Source organism: Rhinopithecus roxellana, chromosome 20 (genome assembly GCF_007565055.1).
Source record: "Rhinopithecus roxellana isolate Shanxi Qingling chromosome 20, ASM756505v1, whole genome shotgun sequence".
Lineage (NCBI taxonomy): Eukaryota > Metazoa > Chordata > Mammalia > Primates > Cercopithecidae > Rhinopithecus > Rhinopithecus roxellana.
The window spans coordinates 9,875,043-9,893,681 of NC_044568.1; the positions used below are offsets into that span (position 1 = coordinate 9,875,043).

The 18,639-nt window shown below is 50.2% G+C and overlaps 1 protein-coding gene across 4 annotated transcripts in view; it reads left to right on the forward strand.

The window, feature by feature from the left end:
- SRCAP (Snf2 related CREBBP activator protein) overlaps positions 1 to 18,624 on the forward strand; it is a 43,520-nt gene extending 24,896 nt beyond the window's left edge. For 3 of the 4 annotated variants that reach the window (XM_030924754.1, XM_010362225.2, XM_030924755.1), the window contains exons 23-33: positions 454 to 720; positions 1,074 to 2,572; positions 6,764 to 7,029; positions 7,169 to 7,371; positions 11,745 to 11,914; positions 12,066 to 12,262; positions 12,358 to 12,472; positions 12,977 to 13,096; positions 14,658 to 14,852; positions 14,999 to 15,082; positions 15,533 to 18,624. In XM_030924754.1, the coding sequence (XP_030780614.1) occupies positions 454 to 720; positions 1,074 to 2,572; positions 6,764 to 7,029; positions 7,169 to 7,371; positions 11,745 to 11,914; positions 12,066 to 12,262; positions 12,358 to 12,472; positions 12,977 to 13,096; positions 14,658 to 14,852; positions 14,999 to 15,082; positions 15,533 to 18,214 (5,798 nt within the window). In that variant the 3' untranslated portion in view covers positions 18,215 to 18,624. Of the gene's footprint in view, positions 1 to 49; positions 236 to 453; positions 721 to 1,073; positions 2,573 to 6,763; positions 7,030 to 7,168; positions 7,372 to 11,744; positions 11,915 to 12,065; positions 12,263 to 12,357; positions 12,473 to 12,976; positions 13,097 to 14,657; positions 14,853 to 14,998; positions 15,083 to 15,532 lie in introns of all 4 variants that reach the window. The other variant, XM_010362224.2, reaches the window with a different exon arrangement.
- The last annotated feature ends 15 nt before the right edge of the window (positions 18,625 to 18,639 follow it).

Consider the following 18,639-nt stretch of genomic DNA (forward strand, 5'->3'; position numbering starts at 1 on the left):
AGGCTGATAGCTGCTTCTCTCTCTCTCTTTCTCTCTTCCATTAACCCAGGGAATGTGGTGCACCTCGTGTCAGCAGGGGGGCAGCACCACCTCATCAGCCAGCCTGCCCATGTGGCCCTCATCCAGGCCGTGGCCCCGACCCCTGGCCCTACCCCTGTCTCTGTGCTGCCTTCTTCGACCCCCAGCACCACCCTTGCCCCCACTGGCCTCAGCCTTCCGCTTGCTGCTAACCAGGGTGAGGCTCCTGGCCTTCCTAATTCCTTAGCCCTTGCTGGCCTTGGTCCTTCCAGGCATGCGCTGGGCTACTGTCTGTCCAGCCTTTCCTCAGTGTTGTTTTCCCTTACGAATATCTACGATACCTGTCTGCCACTTTATCCTGCCCCTGGACTTCTTCCATCCTTTGGGTCTCTTGTTTCTTTTTTACCTTCCTCTCAGTGTAGCTTCCTCTTGCAGTGCCACCAACCATGGTGAATAATACAGGCGTGGTGAAGATTGTAGTGAGACAAGCCCCTCGGGATGGACTGACTCCTGTTCCTCCGTTGGCCCCAGCACCCCGGCCTCCGAGCACTGGGCTTCCAGCTGTGTTGAATCCACGCCCCACGTTAACCCCTGGCCGGCTACCCACACCCACTCTGGGTACTGCCCGAGCCCCCATGCCCACACCCACTCTGGTGAGGCCTCTTCTCAAGCTGGTCCACAGTCCTTCACCTGAAGTCAGTGGTGAGTCCAGGTGGCTGAGGCCAGAAATCCTTGCCAGGAATGGAGATGAGATGGGGTCGCCTGAAGGTTTCTTAGTTTTAGTACAAGGTTGTTCATACCAGCATACTGCCTTGATTTGTAGTGGGCCCCAGAACTGGGCTGCCTGAGCCCTGACCTAATTTCAAGATACATTTGCTGGAATCTTGGAGGGAAAGAAAATCTAAAGTTGTCAGATTACTTGGATGTTTGACTTCATGTTGTGGGAGTGAATGCCTTCTGGGAAATGGGAAGCTTGGGGGTAAGGGAAAGGTGGGACAGGGTCAGGAAAGGGTCAGGAAGTTATTCTGGGGCTAACTCATTCTCTCTCTCCACAGCTTCAACCCCCGGAACTGCCCCCTTGACCATCTCTTCTCCTCTCCATGTGCCATCCTCACTGCCTGGGCCAGCCTCTTCTCCAATGCCAATTCCCAACTCCTCTCCCCTTGCTAGTCCTGTGTCCTCTACAGTCTCAGTTCCAGCGTCATCTTCACTCCCCATCTCTGTCCCCACCACACTTTCTGCCCCAGCCTCAGCTCCACTCACTATCCCCATCTCAGCCCCCTTGCCTGTTTCTGCTTCGGGCCCAGCTCTGTTGACCAGTGTGACTCCACCACTGGCACCTGTTGTCCCAGCGGCTCCTGTACCTCCCTCCTTGGCACCATCTAGTGCTTCCCCATCAGCATCAGCCTTGACTCTAGGTTTGGCCACAGCTCCGTCCCTATCTTCATCTCAGACACCTGGTCACCCTCTGTTGTTGGCTCCCACCTCTTCACATGTTCCAGGGTTGAACTCAACCGTGGCCCCAGCATGCTCACCTGTCCTGGTGCCAGCTTCAGCTCTGGCCAGTCCTTTTCCGGCAGCACCAAATCCAGCTCCAGCTCAGGCTTCCCTTCTGGCTCCAGCATCTTCTGCATCTCAGGCTCTAGCCACCCCTCTGGCTCCTATGGCGTCTCCACAGACAGCAATTCTGGCTCCTTCTCCAGCTCCTCCTCTGGCTCCTCTTCCAGTCCTGGCACCATCACCAGGTCCTGCTCCTGTCCTGGCTTCATCACAGACTCCGGTTCCAGTTATGGCTCCATCATCTACTCCAGGAACCTCTTTAGCCTCAGCTTCACTGGTACCAGCTCCAACCCCTGTGTTGGCTTCATCATCAACTCAAACTTTGCTACCAGCCCCGGTTCCATCACCTCTCCCGAGCCCGGCTTCTACACAGACACTGGCCCTAGCCCCAGCTTTAGCACCCACTCTTGGAGGCTCATCTCCATCTCAGACACTCTCTTTGGGCACGGGGAACCCCCAGGGACCCTTTCCAACTCAGACATTGTCATTAACTCCAGCATCATCCCTGGTACCAACTCCAGCCCAGACACTGTCTTTGGCACCAGGACCACCACTGGGTCCAACTCAGACGCTGTCTCTGGCTCCAGCACCTCCTCTGGCTCCAGCTTCTCCGATGGGCCCAGCCGCAGCTCACACGCTGACTTTGGCGCCAGCATCATCATCTGCTTCACTCCTGGCCCCAGCTTCAGTGCAGACACTGACCTTGAGCCCTGCCCCAGCTCCTAACCTGGGCCCGGCTGCAGCTCAGACCTTGGCGCTGGCCCCAGCCTCCACACAGTCCCCAGCTTCCCAGGCATCTTCCCTTGCGGTTTCGGCATCTGGTGCCGCTCCCTTGCCTGTCACCATGGTATCCCGGCTGCCTGTTTCCAAGGATGAGCCTGACACACTGACATTGCGCTCTGATCCCCCCAGCCCTCCCTCCACTGCTACCTCGTTTGGTGGCCCCCGGCCTCGACGCCAGCCCCCCCCACCACCTCGTTCCCCTTTTTATCTGGTAAGTTTTACTTCCTCGAGAGGGAACAGGAAGTTGAGTTTCTTTGGAGTATTGGTAGGGTGGATGGAACAATGATGTCACATTTAACCTGGTGAATTACAAAGCTTAATGTTGTGGACCAAGTACTTGAGTGACATTTGGACAAGTCCCTTCTCTTCCCTGGGCGTGTACCTCATGATTCACCTGCCTCGGCCTCCTGAAGTGCTAGGATTACAGGCGTGAGCTACCGCGCCTGGCCTCTTTTCCCGTTTTTTAACCTGCATGGTAATAAATGGGCAGTAAAAGGAATTCTTCTCTGTCCCTTTTATGATTTCTGGTAGCCATTTCTTTCCTGTACTATGTATATAGGCCCATGTCTGTGTAGTAGTTGAGTTAAACTCACAGTTCAGCTTAAGTAACCCAGAACTAAGGAGAAGGAAAGTCCAATGGGTCCCTCCAGGCCCTCTGGCTTTTCCCCACTATAATCAGAGCTGCTGTTTAGTCTTTGCTTCCCGCTTACTCCCCCACCCTCCACCATTGCCATTGACTCCACCTTTGGTCTTTACCTGACCAGCCGCTAGGTTGGTCGTGGCTGGTTGGAAGTAAAGAGTAGAGGGAGAAAAGCCAAGAGTGACGACGTGTAGTCTGTGCTGAATTTTTTTTCCCCCATCATGGATGATACGTTGAATTTTGATTGCTCTGCAAGTAGATAATAGCCTCTTGCCACTTTTTTTTTTTTTTTTTTTTTTTTGAGGCGGAGTCTCACTCTGTCGCCCAGGCTGGAGTGCAGTGGCTGGATCTCAGCTCACTGCAAGCTCCGCCTCCCGGGTTTACGCCATTCTCCTGCCTTAGCCTCCCGAGTAGCTGGGACTACAGGCACCCGCCACCTCGCCCGGCTACTTTTTTGTATTTTTTAGTAGAGACAGGGTTTCACCGTGTTAGCCAGGATGGTCTCGATCTCCTGACCTCGTGATCCGCCCGTCTCGGCCTCCCAAAGTGCTGGGATTACAGGCTTGAGCCACCGCGCCCGGCCACCTTTTTTTTTTTTTTAAGTTTGTGCTGTAAGTCATATACCATCCAATTTACCCATTTAAAGTGTACAATAGTTGTTTTTTTTTTTAAATAGAGATGGGGGTCTCACTGTGTTGACCAGGCTGGTCTTGAATTCCTGGCCTCAAGTGATCCTCCTATCTTGGTCTCCCAAAATGCTGGGATTATAGGTATGAACCACCACGCCTGGCCCAAAACTGTACAATAGTTTTTTAATATAGAGTTGTACAATCATCAACACAATCAGAACCGTTCCATGGCCCCAAAAAGAAACACTGCACCTGTTAGCTAGCATTCCTCAATCCCTCCATCCCTCCTAGTCTTGAATGACCACCATCCTACTTTTTTGTTTCTCTAGTTTTGCCTATGGAGTCATAATGTATAATGTGTGGTCTGTTGTGACTGGCATCTTGCACTTAGATTAATGTTCTTTGAAGTTTATTGTGTTGTAGCATATATCAGTATTTCATTTGTTTTTATGTTGAATAATAATGTATGGATACCACATTTTATCCTTCCTTGAGTTGATGGAAATGTGTATTACTTCTGCTTTATGGCTATTATGAACAATGCTGTTGTGAACATTTCATGTACAAGTTTTTGTATGGACAGGTGTTTTCAGTTACTGTTAGATACATACTGAGGAGAAGAATTGCTGGGTTATATTGTAACTAGATTTTAACTGTTTAAGGAACTGCCAGATTTTTCCAAAGTGGCTGCAACATTTGACATTAGCACCAGCAGTCTGTGAGGATTCCAGTTTCTCCACATTTGAGCCCATACTTTTTTTTTTTTTTTTTCCTTTTTGAGAAGGAGTGTTGCTCTGTTACACAGGCTGGAGTGCATTGGCATGATCTTGGCTCACTGCAACCTCTGCCTGAGGTTGGGGTCATTGAGGTGTTCAGTGACCCCACCTCAGCCTCCCTTATAGCTGGGATCACAGGCATGTGCCACCATGCCCACCTAATTTTTTTGTATTCTTAATATTTTATTTTTGAGACAGAGTCTTGCTCTGTTGCCCAGGCTGGAGTAAAGTGGCACCACCTCAGCTCTCTGCAACCTCTGTCTCCCAGGATTCTCCTGCATCAGCCTCCCAAGTAGCTGGGACTACAGGCATGGCATCACCACGCCTGGCTAGTTTTTGTATTTTTAGTAGAGAGAGGGTTTCACCTTGTTGGCCAGACTGGTCTCAAACTCCTGACCTCAGGTGATCCGCCTGCTTTGGCCTCCCAAAGTGCCGGGATTATAGACGTAAGCCACTGTGCCTGGCTAGAGTTTTTTGTATTTTTAGTAGAGATGGGGTTTACCATGTTTGCCTTGCTGGTCTTGAACTCCTGACTTCAAGTGATCTGCCTGCCTCAGCCTCCCAAAGGCTGAGGCACATCAACACTTACTTTGATTATAGCCGTCCTGCTGGGTGTGAAGTAGTAGTTCATTGTGATTTTGATTTGAATTTCTCTGTTGGCTGATGTTGAGCTTTATTTCATGTGGTTGAAATACTATGTTGGCCATTTGTGTATCTTTGAAGAACTATCTGTTCAGATCCTCTGCCCTTTTAAAATGGGTTGTCTTTTTATTATTGAGTTGTAAGAGTTCTTTATATATTCTGGTTACAGATCCTTTTTCAGATGTATGGTTTACAAATAGTCTTTTTTTTTTGAGGCAGTGTCTCACTTTGTCACCCAGGGTAGAGTGCAGTGGCACAATCTCCGCTCATTGCAGCCTCCTGGGCTTAAGTGAACCTTCCATCTCAGCCCTCCAAGTAGCTGGGACTGCAGGCTCGTGCCACCATGCCAGGCTACTTGTTTGTTTCTTTTTTTGAGATGGAGACTCACTCTGTCACCAGGCTGGAGTCCAGTGGTGTGATCTTGGCTCACTGCACCCTCCGCCTCCCAGGTTCAAGCAATTCTCCTGCCTCAGCCTCCTGAGTAGCTGGGACTACAGACTCGCACCACCACACCCAGCTAGTTTTTGTATTTTTAGTAGAGACGCGGTTTCACCATGTTGGACAGGATGGTCTCGTTCTCTCGACCTCATGATCCGCCCACCTTGGCCTCCCAAAGTGCTGGGATTACAGGTGTGAGCTAACGTGCCTGGCCCTTGTTTGTATTTTTTGTAGAGATGGGGTTTTGCCATGTTGCCCAAACTGTTCTTGAACAGGAGGCTCAAGCCATCCGCCTAGGCCTCCCAAAGTACTGGGATTATAGGCTTGAGCTACTGCTTCTGGCCAGATTTTCTCTTTTTGTTACTGTTGAGAGCTAGCCTCAAAAGGAACTAGCTCTTTGAGTCTATTGGTTTTTCCCTCTGCTAGGACACCTTTTTTCCGTCACTTGTCACTTAGAGCACTTCAAAGCAAGAGGTGATACTTGGTATCAGTCAGGAAGGAGATTTGGAACACTCCTCTTTTCACAACTATCTCCTGGGGTCTAGTCTCTCTCATTTACTCATTTTGTTAACAGATAGATGTATTGAAAGCTTAATTGTGCTAGTTACTGGGTGATTATAGTGAGCAAGGCATAATTCATGTTGTATGGGGCCTACCATGTAGTGGACAGATGTTAGTCAAATAATCATACAAATGTGTAACTACAAGCATAATAAGTGATACAAAGAAGTTTTACAAACTGTGAAACTGGAAGCACAAAGATGGGAAAGGATTGGGTCAAAGTCATCCAGGTCTCCTCACTGCCAGGTTGCCCATTTTCTGTCTCAGAGTGATGAGACCTGGATGTCTGGTTAGCTGTTCCCATTCCACCCCATTCCAGTCTGGCCCTTGGCAAAAACCTCGTCTGGATATGATTGGCCTCTCTGTATCCTGGTCAGTGATTTGAAGAAGGCTGTAGTCCTGGAGTTGAGTGTTACATAGGAAAATACCATAAATTGTCCATTCTGTAAACTTGTTGGAATTGTAGATCTTAATTTTGAATATTCAGTCATTCTGCTTTGATAGCATACAAGGAAAGATCAGTTTTCTCTTGCAGAGAAGTTACTTAATATTGTGAAAAAAATAGTTCTCATTGATAACTTGGAAAACTACAAAAAGAGCATAGTGTATTTTTGGATCTCATGGTTTCTGTATATTTCTATCTGGGAAGAACAGTCAGGTTTTGATGTGGACTCTGAGGGCCCTGATTACTTTCTCTGTTTTTCTCTCACCTCCAGGACTCCCTGGAGGAAAAGCGGAAGCGGCAGCGGTCTGAACGCCTGGAACGGATTTTCCAACTTAGTGAGGCTCATGGGGCCCTGGCACCTGTGTATGGGACTGAAGTCCTGGATTTCTGTACCCTGCCCCAACCTGTTGCCAGCCCCATCGGCCCTCGTTCTCCTGGCCCCAGCCACCCCACCTTTTGGACTTATACCGAGGCTGCCCACCGGGCTGTACTGTTTCCCCAGCAGCGACTAGACCAGCTGTCAGAAATCATTGAGAGGTTGGCAGGGCTAAGTGCTAATGGGGAGTGGGTCTTGGGGCCTCAGAGTGGATGTAGTGCTTAGGGCTGGTGAAGATGTTAACTTCTGGGGCATTTCAGAGTGCCATCTTTTACACTGCCTGCCTTCTTCCTTCCACAGGTTCATCTTTGTCATGCCTCCTGTGGAGGCACCTCCCCCTTCCCTGCATGCCTGCCACCCACCTCCTTGGCTGGCCCCACGTCAGGCAGCCTTCCAGGAGCAATTGGCCTCTGAGCTCTGGCCCCGGGCTCGTCCTTTGCACCGTATTGTGTGTAACATGCGCACCCAGTTCCCCGACTTGAGACTCATCCAGTATGATTGCGGTGAGTTTGTTGGCTAATGTGGGACCCTTGGCTTCTCTTCCTTTCTTACTAGTAAGATTGTTACATGAGAGGGATGCTGCGCTTAAGGTCTCTCGCTATTTCTGTAAAGGTTTAGATGGTGTTTTAGGTTATGCTTATGGGCAAGATAGAGAAATGTAAGCCTCATGTTAGATTCTTGACATTCATAAATTTGACTTTCTTTTTTTTCTTTCTTTTATTTTGAGACAAAGTCTTGCTCAGTTGCCCAGGCTGGAGTGTAGTGGTGCAGTCTCAGCTCACTGCAGCCTCCTAGGTTCAAGCAGTTGTCTCACCTCAGCCTCCAGAATAGCTGTGATTACAGACATATGCCACCATGCCTGGCTAATTTTTGTATTTTTAGTAGATTTTAGTAAATTTTGTATTTTGCCATGATGGCCAGGCTGATCTCAAACTCCGACCTCAAGTGATCCTCCCGCCTCAGCCTCCAAAGTGCTGGAATCACAGGCATGAGCCACCATGCCAGCCATGAATTTGACTTTCATGACAGTTGAAAATGTGCTGCTAACTCATTCATTCAGTGATCATTTTGTGAACATCTGTTACATTTTGCTGATCATTTGGGATACGATAGGAAGTAAGACAGTGCAGCATAGAGTTTTCTTTTTTTCCTTTTTGTTTTTTTTGAGACGGAGTCTCGCTCTGTCACCCAGGCTGGAGTGCAGTGGTGCAGCATAGAGTTTTCTTTTTTTCTTTTTTTGAGCCAGAGTCTGGCTCTGTCGCCCAGGCTGGAGTGCAGTGGTGCGATCTCAGCTCACTGCAAGCTCCGCCTCCTGGGTTTACGCCATTCTCCTGCCTCAGCCTCCCGAGTAGCTGGGACTACAGGCGCCTGCCATCTCGCCTGGCTAGTTTTTTTTGTTTTTTCAGTAGAGACGGGGTTTCACCGTGTAGGCCAGGATGGTCTCGATCTCCTGACCTCGTGATCCACCCGTCTCGGCCTCCCAAAGTGCTGGGATTACAGGCTTGAGCCACCGTAGAGTTTTCATTTAGCTGTATGGGAAAAGATGTCTGGTGGTACAAGACTACACAGGAAGTAAACGGTAAATTTTGGTCTTGGAAAAGACAATGACATTTTTGTGTTGGCTAAAATTATTTGGCGGTAACAGAAAACCAACTAACAGTCGCTTAAACCACAAGAACATTTATTGTAGCTGTTTCAGCAGCTTAACGATATTTTCAGGGACTAGGACCTTTTCTTCCTTCTTTCTTTTTTTTTTTTTTGAGATGGAGTCTCACTCTGTCACCCAGGCTGGAGTGCTGTGGCTTGATCTCGGCTCACCGCAACCTCCACCTCCCAGATTCCAGCGATTCTCCCGCTTCAGCCTCTTGAGTAGCTGGGATTTCAGGCATGCACCACCACGCCCAGCTCATTTTTGTATTTTCAGTAGAGACGGGGTTTCACCATGTTGGTCAGGCTGGTCTTGATCTCCTGACCCCGTGATCCGCCTGCCTCGGCTTCCCAAAGTGCTGGGATTACAGGCTTGAGCCACTGCGCCTGGCCTTTTTTCTTTTTTTTTTTTTTGAGACAGAGTTTTGCTCTGTTTCAAGCTATTCTCCTGCCTCAGCCTCCCGAGTAGATGGGATTACAGGTGCCCACCACCACGCCTGGGTGAGTTTTTTGTATTTTTAGTAGAGACAGGGTTTCACCATGTTGGCCAGGCTGGTCTCGAACTCCTGACCTTGTGATCCCCTTGCCTTGGCCTTCCAAAGGGCTGGGATTATAGGCATGAGCCACCGCACCCAGCTTTAAGGGACCAGGACCTTATCTTTCTACCCTGCTGTACCATCTTTAGCTTTTATCTTTTTAGTCTCATGCTTTTGTTTCTTCATGTTAGGATGGCTGCCATAACTCCAGTGTATACACCAGTCCTCTAAACAAGAAACAAGGGGTTGAGACAGTATGAGAAAGTTTTCTGGGAACAAAAGACCTCCAAGCTGGCTGGGCACGGTGGCTCAATGCCTGTAATCCCAGCACTTTGGGAGGCTGAGGCGGGTGGATCACGAGGTTAGGAGATTGAGACCATCCTATGAATGGTGAAACCCCATCTCCACTAAAAATACAAAAAATTAACCGGGTGTGGTGGCAGGCGCCTGTATTCCCAGCTACTCGGGAGGCTGAGGCGGGAGAATGGCGTGAACCCTGGAGGCGGAGCTTGCAGTGAGCTGAGATGGCACCACTACACTCCAGCCTGGGCAACAGAGCGAGACTCTGTCTCAAAAAAAGAAAAAAAAAGAAGACCTCCAAGCTGACTTTGCTTCATAACTCATTGGCTCAAACTGAGCTATATGCCCATACCTAGAGCAATCACTGACAAAGGGGAATAGCAAAAAAGGCCTCTGGCTTATTTACAACTTATTTATTTTCTGGGGTTGGGTTGGGGCCTCCTTCACCTGGGAGCAAGGAACCTCTGCCAGCTGTCCAGTGTTAATCAGGTTCTGTTACCCAAGAATGGCTGTTGGGTAAGTGACTTGTTTCTTCCACAACCCTGCACAGACATTTCTATAGTAACATGTTTCAAGATTTCTTAAATTTCCTAGAATATAAGAAAATCAAAATTTTTATTAATATGTGTTCAATAAATGTTTTGGTAAAAAAATGTGTTTTTGTTATAATTGAAACTATTCAGAATAGATAAACTGAAAGTCTTGGTTAAAAGTGTTCAAGGCCGGGTGTGATGGCTTATACTTGTAATCCCAGCACTTGGGTAGGCTGAGGTGGGCAGATCACTGGAGGCAAGTAAAGACCAGCCCAGGCAACATGGCGAAACCCTTTCTCCTCAAAAATTGAAAAATTAGTTGGATGTAATGGTGCACACCTGTAGTCCCAGCTACTCAGGTGGCTGGAGTGCCGGAGCCTGGGAGGTCAAGGCTGCAGTCAGCTGTGATCATGTCACTGCACTCTAGCCTGGGCGACAGGATGAGACCCTGTCTCAAAAATAAAATAAGGCTGGGTCCGGTGGCTCTTGTCTATAATCCCAGCACTTTGAGCGGCCAAGGTGGGCAGATCAGTTGAGCTCACGAGTTGGAGACCAACCTGGGCAATCTCTACAAAAAATATAAAAATTAGCCAGGCATGGTGGCACACGCCTGTAGTCCAAGCTACTTGGAAGGCTGAGGCAGGAGGATGGCTTGAGCCCGGGAGGCAGAGGTTCAGTGAGCTGAGATAGCGCACCACTGCACTCCTGCCTGGGTGATAGAGCCAGACCTTGTCTCAAAAAATGAAATAATAAAGTAAGTGTTCAGGCTGGGCATGGTGGCTCAGGCCTATAATCCCAGCACTTTGGGAGGCTGAGGCGGGAGGATCACCTGAGGTCGGGAGTTCGAGACCAGCCTGACCAACATGGAGAACCCCTGTCTATACTAAAAATACAAAATTACCCAGGCGTGGTGGCACATGCCTGTAATCCCAGCTACTCAGGAGGCTGAGGCAGGATAATCGCTTTAATCCAGGAGGCGTAGATTGCCGTGAGCTGAGATCGCACCATTGCACTCCAGCCTGGGCAACAAGAGCAAAACTCTGTCTCAAAAAGAAAAAAAAAAAAAGTTCAAACTGAGTTACCAGAAATGTTGAAGTTGTTTCTGTGTTTGATGGAAGGTTGAACTAGATAACTTTCTAAGAGCCTTTATGGTTCTGACTGTGACCTTAAATCCCTGTCTGTAAGCTGTGACAATGGATTTGTAGACATCTATCCTGTGAATCTGTTCTGGATTTCAGGTAGTATGACTGTTGTAATACTTAAGAATCTCTTGCTCATGAAGCATTGAGGATTCTGTTTTTCCCTTGATGTTATGTATTCCCCTACTCTTTTAGTTAGACTCAAAGAAGTTAGATTCTAGGCCGGAGCAGACCGAAGAGATGAAGCCCTTAAAGGAAAAACTTGTATGGTGTTAAATATAGATATGTATTTTTTGTGACAGGGTCTTGCTTTGTCGCCCAGGCTGAAGTGCAGTAGTGGCATCTCAGCTCACTGCAACCTCTGCCTCCTGGGTTCAAGCCTGAGTTCTCATGCCTCAGCCTCCTGAGTAGCTGGGATTACAGGCGCCTGCCACCACGCCTAGCTAATTTTTATATTTTTAGTAGACACAGGGTCTCATGTTGGCCAGGCTGGTCTCGAACTCCCGACTTAAAGTGATCCACCTGCCTTGGCTTCTCAGAATGCAGGGATTACAAGCGTGAGCCACCATGTCCTGCTGTAATTAAACATTTTTGATCCGCTAGGGTAATTGAAACTTTGGCATAAAGCATTGATTACCTTTTAACCCTAGCCTTACGTTGCTAAGCATTCTACCCGTTGCAGCTTGTAGCTAGCTCCCTGTATCCCTTAATATCTTTTCAGGAAAATTGCAGACGTTGGCAGTGCTGTTGCGGCAGCTCAAGGCAGAGGGCCACCGAGTGCTCATCTTCACCCAGATGACCCGAATGCTGGATGTATTGGAGCAGTTTCTCACCTACCATGGCCATCTCTACCTGCGCCTGGATGGGTCTACTAGAGTTGAACAGAGACAGGTAACCCAGGTTTCTGCAGCCCTTAGAGGCTCACCTCCACTTCTCTCTTCTTTTCCCAGGATTTGGTCTTCCAGAGGGGGCGCCACTAAGCCTTAGACCTGTTTCGGGGGATAAGTCTTCCAGTATCATCTTTTTTTCCCTTTCCTTCTAGGCCTTGATGGAACGGTTCAATGCAGACAAACGCATATTCTGCTTCATCCTTTCAACTCGGAGTGGGGGTGTGGGCGTGAACCTGACAGGAGCAGACACTGTTGTTTTTTATGACAGCGACTGGAATCCCACCATGGATGCTCAGGCCCAGGACCGCTGTCACCGAATTGGCCAGACCCGGGATGTTCACATATATAGGTATTGCCTAGTCTTCCCTCACCTTACTTCCCCTTTACTGATGGGGTTTCCTGGATATATTTGGCTGCTTACCTATGGCCTTCATCACCCCCTAGGCTTATCAGTGAACGGACAGTGGAGGAGAACATCCTAAAAAAGGCAAATCAGAAGAGAATGTTGGGAGACATGGCCATTGAGGGAGGCAACTTCACCACAGCCTATTTTAAACAGGTACTAAGTAAGATCTTTTAGCCTATGCAGGAGAAAACTGCTGTGCCTTTAGAAATTCCTCGTGTTTATTAAAAAAGACTGCTTTGCACTTTGGGAGGCTGAGGCAGGTGGATCACTTGAGGCCAGGAGTTTGAGACCAGGCTGGCCAACATTATGAAACCCCGTCTCTACTAAAAATACAAAAATTAGCCAGGCGTGATGGTGGGTGCCTGTAATCCCAGCTGCTTGAAAGACTGAGGCAGGAGAATCACTTGAACCTGAGAGGCGGAGGTTGCAGTGAGCTGAGATGGCGCCATTGCACTTGAGCCTGGGTGACGAGAGCAAAAGTGTCTCAAAAAAGAAAAAACCAAAAGGACTACTTTGGCCTTCACAGACCTGTGTCTTCAGCCAGTGGCACCCCTGATAGTTCCAAGAACCATCAGCCTTACAACTTAGAGCCTTACAGCTTAGACCTAAGACTAGCATTCTGTTGATTCTGACACTTCTCTCTGTTCTATCCGATAGCAGACCATCCGAGAGCTGTTTGATATGCCCCTGGAGGAACCTTCTAGCTCATCTGTGCCCTCTGCCCCTGAAGAGGAAGAAGAGACTGTGGCCAGCAAGCAGACTCATATTCTGGAGCAGGTGAAAAAAGAGTGGGCAGTTCCTAAAGTTGAGCTAATTCTTTTTTTTTTTTGAGACGGAGTCTTGCTCTGTCGCCCAGGCTGGAGTGGAGTGGCGGGATCTCAGCTCACTGCAAGCTCCGCCTCCCGGGTTCCCGCCATTCTCCTGTCTCAGCCTCCCGAGTAGCTGGGACTACAGGCGCCCGCCACCTCGCCCGGCTAGTTTTTTGTATTTTTTATTAGAGATGGGGTTTCACCGTGTTAGCCAGGATGGTCTCAATCTCCTGACCTCGTGATCTGCCCGTCTCGGCCTCCCAAAGTGCTGGGATTACAGGCTTGAGCCACCGCGCCCGGCCAAGTTGAGCTAATTCTTAACAGCATATCTTGTCCTTTGTTAGTCTGTTGAACTTGTTCAGGGGAAAGAAACGTTTTTTCTGCTTCCCAGATTACAGTCAGCCTTTGATAGTTGTAAGCACATTGCTTATTGGTTCACATGATTTAGTAGGAAAAAAGACAGGATTTTGAAGTCCTTAGTTTTAAGTTTGAATTCCAGTAATGCTTCTTAATTGTGTTAAGACAAGTTACAATCCTCACTCTTTTGAACCTCACTTCCTATTAAAAGTAATGTGGGCAGGGCATGGTGGGTGGCTCACACCTGTAATCCCAGCACTTTGGGAGGCTGAGGCTCCCAACTGGAAAGCTTTGAAAACACACAAATGCTCAGACCCAGCACATGATAGATTTTGAGAGGGGGCCAAGGAATAAATCTTTTAAAAACCTTTCCAAATGTGATTTTATTATGTATAAATGTTTGAAACAGCGTTTCACATTAAGTACAAAGCATTAAGTACAAAGCATATCCACCTCACCATTTAATCCTCAAAATTATTTCCTTTTCATTAGCATTTCCACTTAAGAGAAGTATTTAGGTTGATGCAAAAATAATTGCAGTTTTTGACATTATATTACTTTTTTTGGAGATGGAGTCTCGCTCTTTCGCCCAGGCTGGAGTGCAGTGACGCGATCTCGGCTCACTACAACCTCCACCTCCCGGGTTCAAGCGATTCTCCTGCCTCAGCCTCCTGTGTAGCTAGGATTACAGGCATGTGCCACCATGCCCAGCTAAGTTTTGTATTTTTAGTAGAGATGGTGTTTCACCACGTTGGTCAGGCTGGTCTTGAACTCCTGACCTCATGATCTGCCTGATTTGGCCTCCCAAAGTACTGGAATTACAGGAGTGAGCCACCGTGCCCAGGTGAATTGTGCATTTCTATTCACATCTTTCTGTGATGGCTTTTTTTTTTTTTTTTTTTGAGAGCTGAGGCTGGCTTTAAAGGAAGGGAGATAGAGCGAGCAATCTCTAAAATACTCATTTTTCCCTAGTGGGTGTCCTGGTAAAATCCGTTCCATCCTTTGTAGACCACTGAGTTGTTGTGGTAACTCTGGAGGCCTAGGAGGTTGTTGAGTTCTATTGCAAACCTAGTTTGGTGTATGCTTGGTCTTAAGTTTTTGCCTGAATCAAATCACATGATGTAAAGTACTTGTAGTCTCATGTTTTCGTTTCCTTTTATACATCCTGGTAGGCATTGTGTCGGGCAGAAGATGAAGAGGATATCCGTGCAGCCACCCAGGCCAAGGCTGAACAGGTGGCTGAGCTTGCAGAATTTAATGAGAACGATGGATTTCCTGCTTGTGAGGGAGAGGAGGCTGGCCGGCCTGGGGCTGAGGATGAGGAGATGTCCCGGGCTGAGCAGGAAATTGCTGCCCTCGTAGAACAGGTCAGTGTTGGACCCACTAGTTCTTGACTTTACTGCTTCCCCTGGGCTTGTGACCCTCCTTCTGTCTTCCCTGGTGGGAATAAATAAGGGTGGTGGGTCCCTGGGTACCAGGTTCCTACGTTTATCATCACTGCTCCTCCTTGCAGCTGACCCCCATTGAGCGTTATGCCATGAAATTCCTGGAGGCCTCACTGGAGGAGGTGAGCCGAGAGGAGCTCAAACAGGCAGAAGTGAGTATTTCCAGGGATGGGGCTGGCAGTTGGAAGCTGCTGATTTCTTTTTCTTTTTTCTTCTTCTTTTTTTTTTTTTTTTTTTTTTTTTTTGAGACAAAGTTTCACTTAGTCGTTCAGGCTGGAGTGTAGTGGTACAATCTCGGGTCACTGCAATCTTCGCCTCCCGGGTTCAAGCAGTTCTCCTGCCCCAGCCTCCCGAGAAGCTGGGATTACAGGCGTGTGCCACCATACCTGGCTAATTTTTGTATTTTTAGTAGAGACGGGGTTTCACCATGTTGGCCAGGCTGGTCTTGAACTCCTGACCTCAGGTGATCCGCTGGCCTCAGCCTCCCCAAGTGCTGGAATTACAGGCATGAGCCACTGCGCCTGGCCTGGAAGCTGCTAATTTCTATTCACTCTCTACTCTGCTTGCCTCCTCCTGACCACTTGTGGGCCCTGTTGTTGTAGGAGCAAGTGGAAGCTGCCCGCAAAGACCTGGACCAAGCCAAGGAGGAGGTGTTCCGCCTACCCCAAGAGGAGGAGGAGGGGCCGGGGGCTGGGGATGAGAGTTCCTGTGGGACTGGTGGAGGCACCCACCGGCGCAGTAAAAAGGCCAAGGCCCCTGAGAGGCCGGGGACTCGTGTCAGTGAGCGTCTTCGTGGAGCCCGGGCTGAGACTCAAGGGGCAAACCACACTCCTGTCATATCCGCCCATCAAACTCGCAGCACCACCACACCACCCCGCTGCAGTCCTGCCAGGGAGCGAGTTTCCAGGCCAGCACCTAGGCCTCGACCCACTCCAGCTTCAGCTCCAGTTGCAATTCCTGCCCTTGTTCCTGTCCCAGTCTCTGCCCCGGTACCCATTTCAACCCCAAATCCAATAACCATTGTCCCTGTCCATATATTGCCTTCTCCTCCCCCTCCTTCACAGATTCCTCCTTGTTCTCCTGCCTGCACCCCTCCTCCCGCCTGTACCCCTCCACCAGCTCATACACCGCCTCCAGCCCAAACCTGTCTTTTAACTCCTTCCTCTCCTCTCTTGCTTGGTCCACCTTCTGTGCCCATTTCTCCCCCAGTCACCAACCTCCCCTTGGGCTTGAGGCCTGAGGCAGAACTGTGTGCCCAGGCATTGGCATCTCCAGAGTCCCTGGAGCTGGCTTCTGTGGCCAGTTCAGAAACCTCCTCACTTACTCTTGTGCCCCCTAAAGATCTGTTGCCAGTTGCTGTGGAGATCCTGCCTGTGTCAGAGAAGAACCTTTCTCTCACCCCTTCTGCACCCAGCCCGACTTTGGAGGCTGGCAGTGTCCCTAACGGTCAAGAACAGGAGGCACCAGATTCTGCTGAGGGCACCACCCTTACAGTGCAGCTTGAAGGTGAGGAGTTGCCCCTGTGTGTGAGTGAGAGCAATGGCCTGGAGCTCCCACCCTCGGCAGCATCTGATGAGCCACTTAAGGAGCCATTGGAAGCTGACAGGACCTCAGAAGAGCTGGCAGAGGCCCAGACCCCAACCTCCAGCCCAGAGAAGCCACAGGAGCTTGTTACACCTGAGGTTGCAGCTCCATCCACCTCATCTTCAGCTACTTCCTCTCCTGAGGGTCCTTCACCTGCCCGACCTCCTCGGCGTCGCACCAGTGCTGATGTGGAAATTAGGGGTCAAGGGACTGGTCGGCCAGGACAACCACCAGGCCCCAAAGTGCTTCGAAAGCTGCCAGGACGGCTAGTAACTGTGGTAGAGGAAAAGGAACTCGTGCGGCGGCGGCGGCAGCAGCGGGGAGCTGCCAGCACCCTAGTGCCTGGGGTCTCTGAGACTAGCACCAGCCCAGGAAGCCCGTCTGTCCGCAGCATGTCAGGGCCAGAATCCTCCCCTCCCATTGGTGGGCCTTGTGAAGCTGCTCCTTCATCCTCACTGCCCACTCCTCCCCAGCAGCCCTTCATTGCTCGCCGTCACATTGAGCTGGGGGTGACTGGTGGTGGCAGCCCAGAGAATGGAGACGGAGCACTGCTTGCCATCACCCCACCTGCTGTGAAACGTCGGAGGGGGAGGCCCCCCAAGAAGAACAGGTCTCCAGCAGATGCTGGGAGAGGTGTGGATGAGGCACCCTCATCCACCTTGAAGGGAAAAACCAACGGGGCTGACCCAGTCCCTAGGCCTGAGACCCTAATTGTTGCAGAGCCTGTCCTGGAACCACAGTTTGTTCCTGGGCCCCAGCCTCTTGGACCCCAGCCACTTCACAGACCCAATCCTATCCTGTCACCTGTGGAGAAAAGAAGGCGAGGGCGACCCCCTAAGGCACGAGATTTGCCCATCCCTGGGACCATTTCCTCTCCAGCGGATGGCAACTCCGAAAGTCGGACACAGCCACCCCCACACCCATCACCCCTAACCCCGCTCCCACCACTGGTAGCTTGTCCCACTGCTACTGTTGCCAACACTGTCACCACTGTCACCATTTCAGCGTCCCCACCCAAACGGAAGAGGGGCCGACCTCCCAAGAATCCTCCATCACCTCGGCCCAGCCAGCTCCCTGTGTTGGACCGTGACAGCACTTCTGTCCTCGAGAGCTGTGGACTGGGGAGGCGACGGCAACCCCAGGGCCAAGGGGAGAGTGAGGGTAGTTCCTCTGATGAGGATGGAAGCCGCCCCCTCACCCGCCTGGCCCGCCTTCGGCTTGAAGCAGAAGGAATGCGAGGACGGAAGAGTGGAGGGTCCATGGTGGTGGCTGTAATTCAGGATGACCTGGACTTAGCAGATAGTGGGCCAGGCGGGTTGGAATTGACACCTCCTGTGGTCTCATTAGCCCCAAAACTGCGTTCGACCCGGCTGCGTCCAGGGTCTCTAGTCCCCCCACTAGAGACTGAGAAGGTGCCTCGCAAACGAGCAGGGGCCCCAGTTGGTGGGGGTCCTGGGCTGGCAAAGCGGGGCCGCCTACAGCCCCCAAGTCCCCTGGGGCCTGAGGGTTCAGTAGAGGAGTCTGAGGCTGAAGCCTCAGGTGAGGAGGAGGAAGGGGATGGGACCCCACGCCGACGTCCTGGTCCCCGCCGGCTTGTTGGGACCACCAACCAAGGGGACCAGCGCATCTTGCGCAGCAGTGCCCCTCCCTCCCTGGCTGGCCCTACTGTTAGTTACAGAGGCCGCAAGGCCAAGACGTGAGTGGGCTGCCCCTCCACATAGGCTTTCCACCGTGGCCGCTCCCTCCATGACCAGGCCTGACTCTGTTAACCACTACTTGAAGTCTTGAGGGGGAAAGCCTCCAGGGAGACATAGGGGCCTTCTCCCTTCTTCCCACCAAAGTAGGGGGTAGGCAACTGGTTGTCATGGAAATGGGGATCATCACAGTCCCCCTCCCCTTCACCCCACGTGGCTGGGCAGTGTTAAGGGTGGCAAGATAGTCTCTGTCCCCACCCCCTTGTACTTGATTCCCCAGCTGTCTTTCACAGCCCCCCACCCTTAGGGGAAAGGGGAGGGGCTTCTCTACAATGAGGTTTTTTTCTTTTTTTCTTTTTTTCTTTTTTTTTTTTTTTTAAGAAGAAAAAATAATAAACTTAGTTTCTGTACGAGCATCCGCGTAAGGAGGC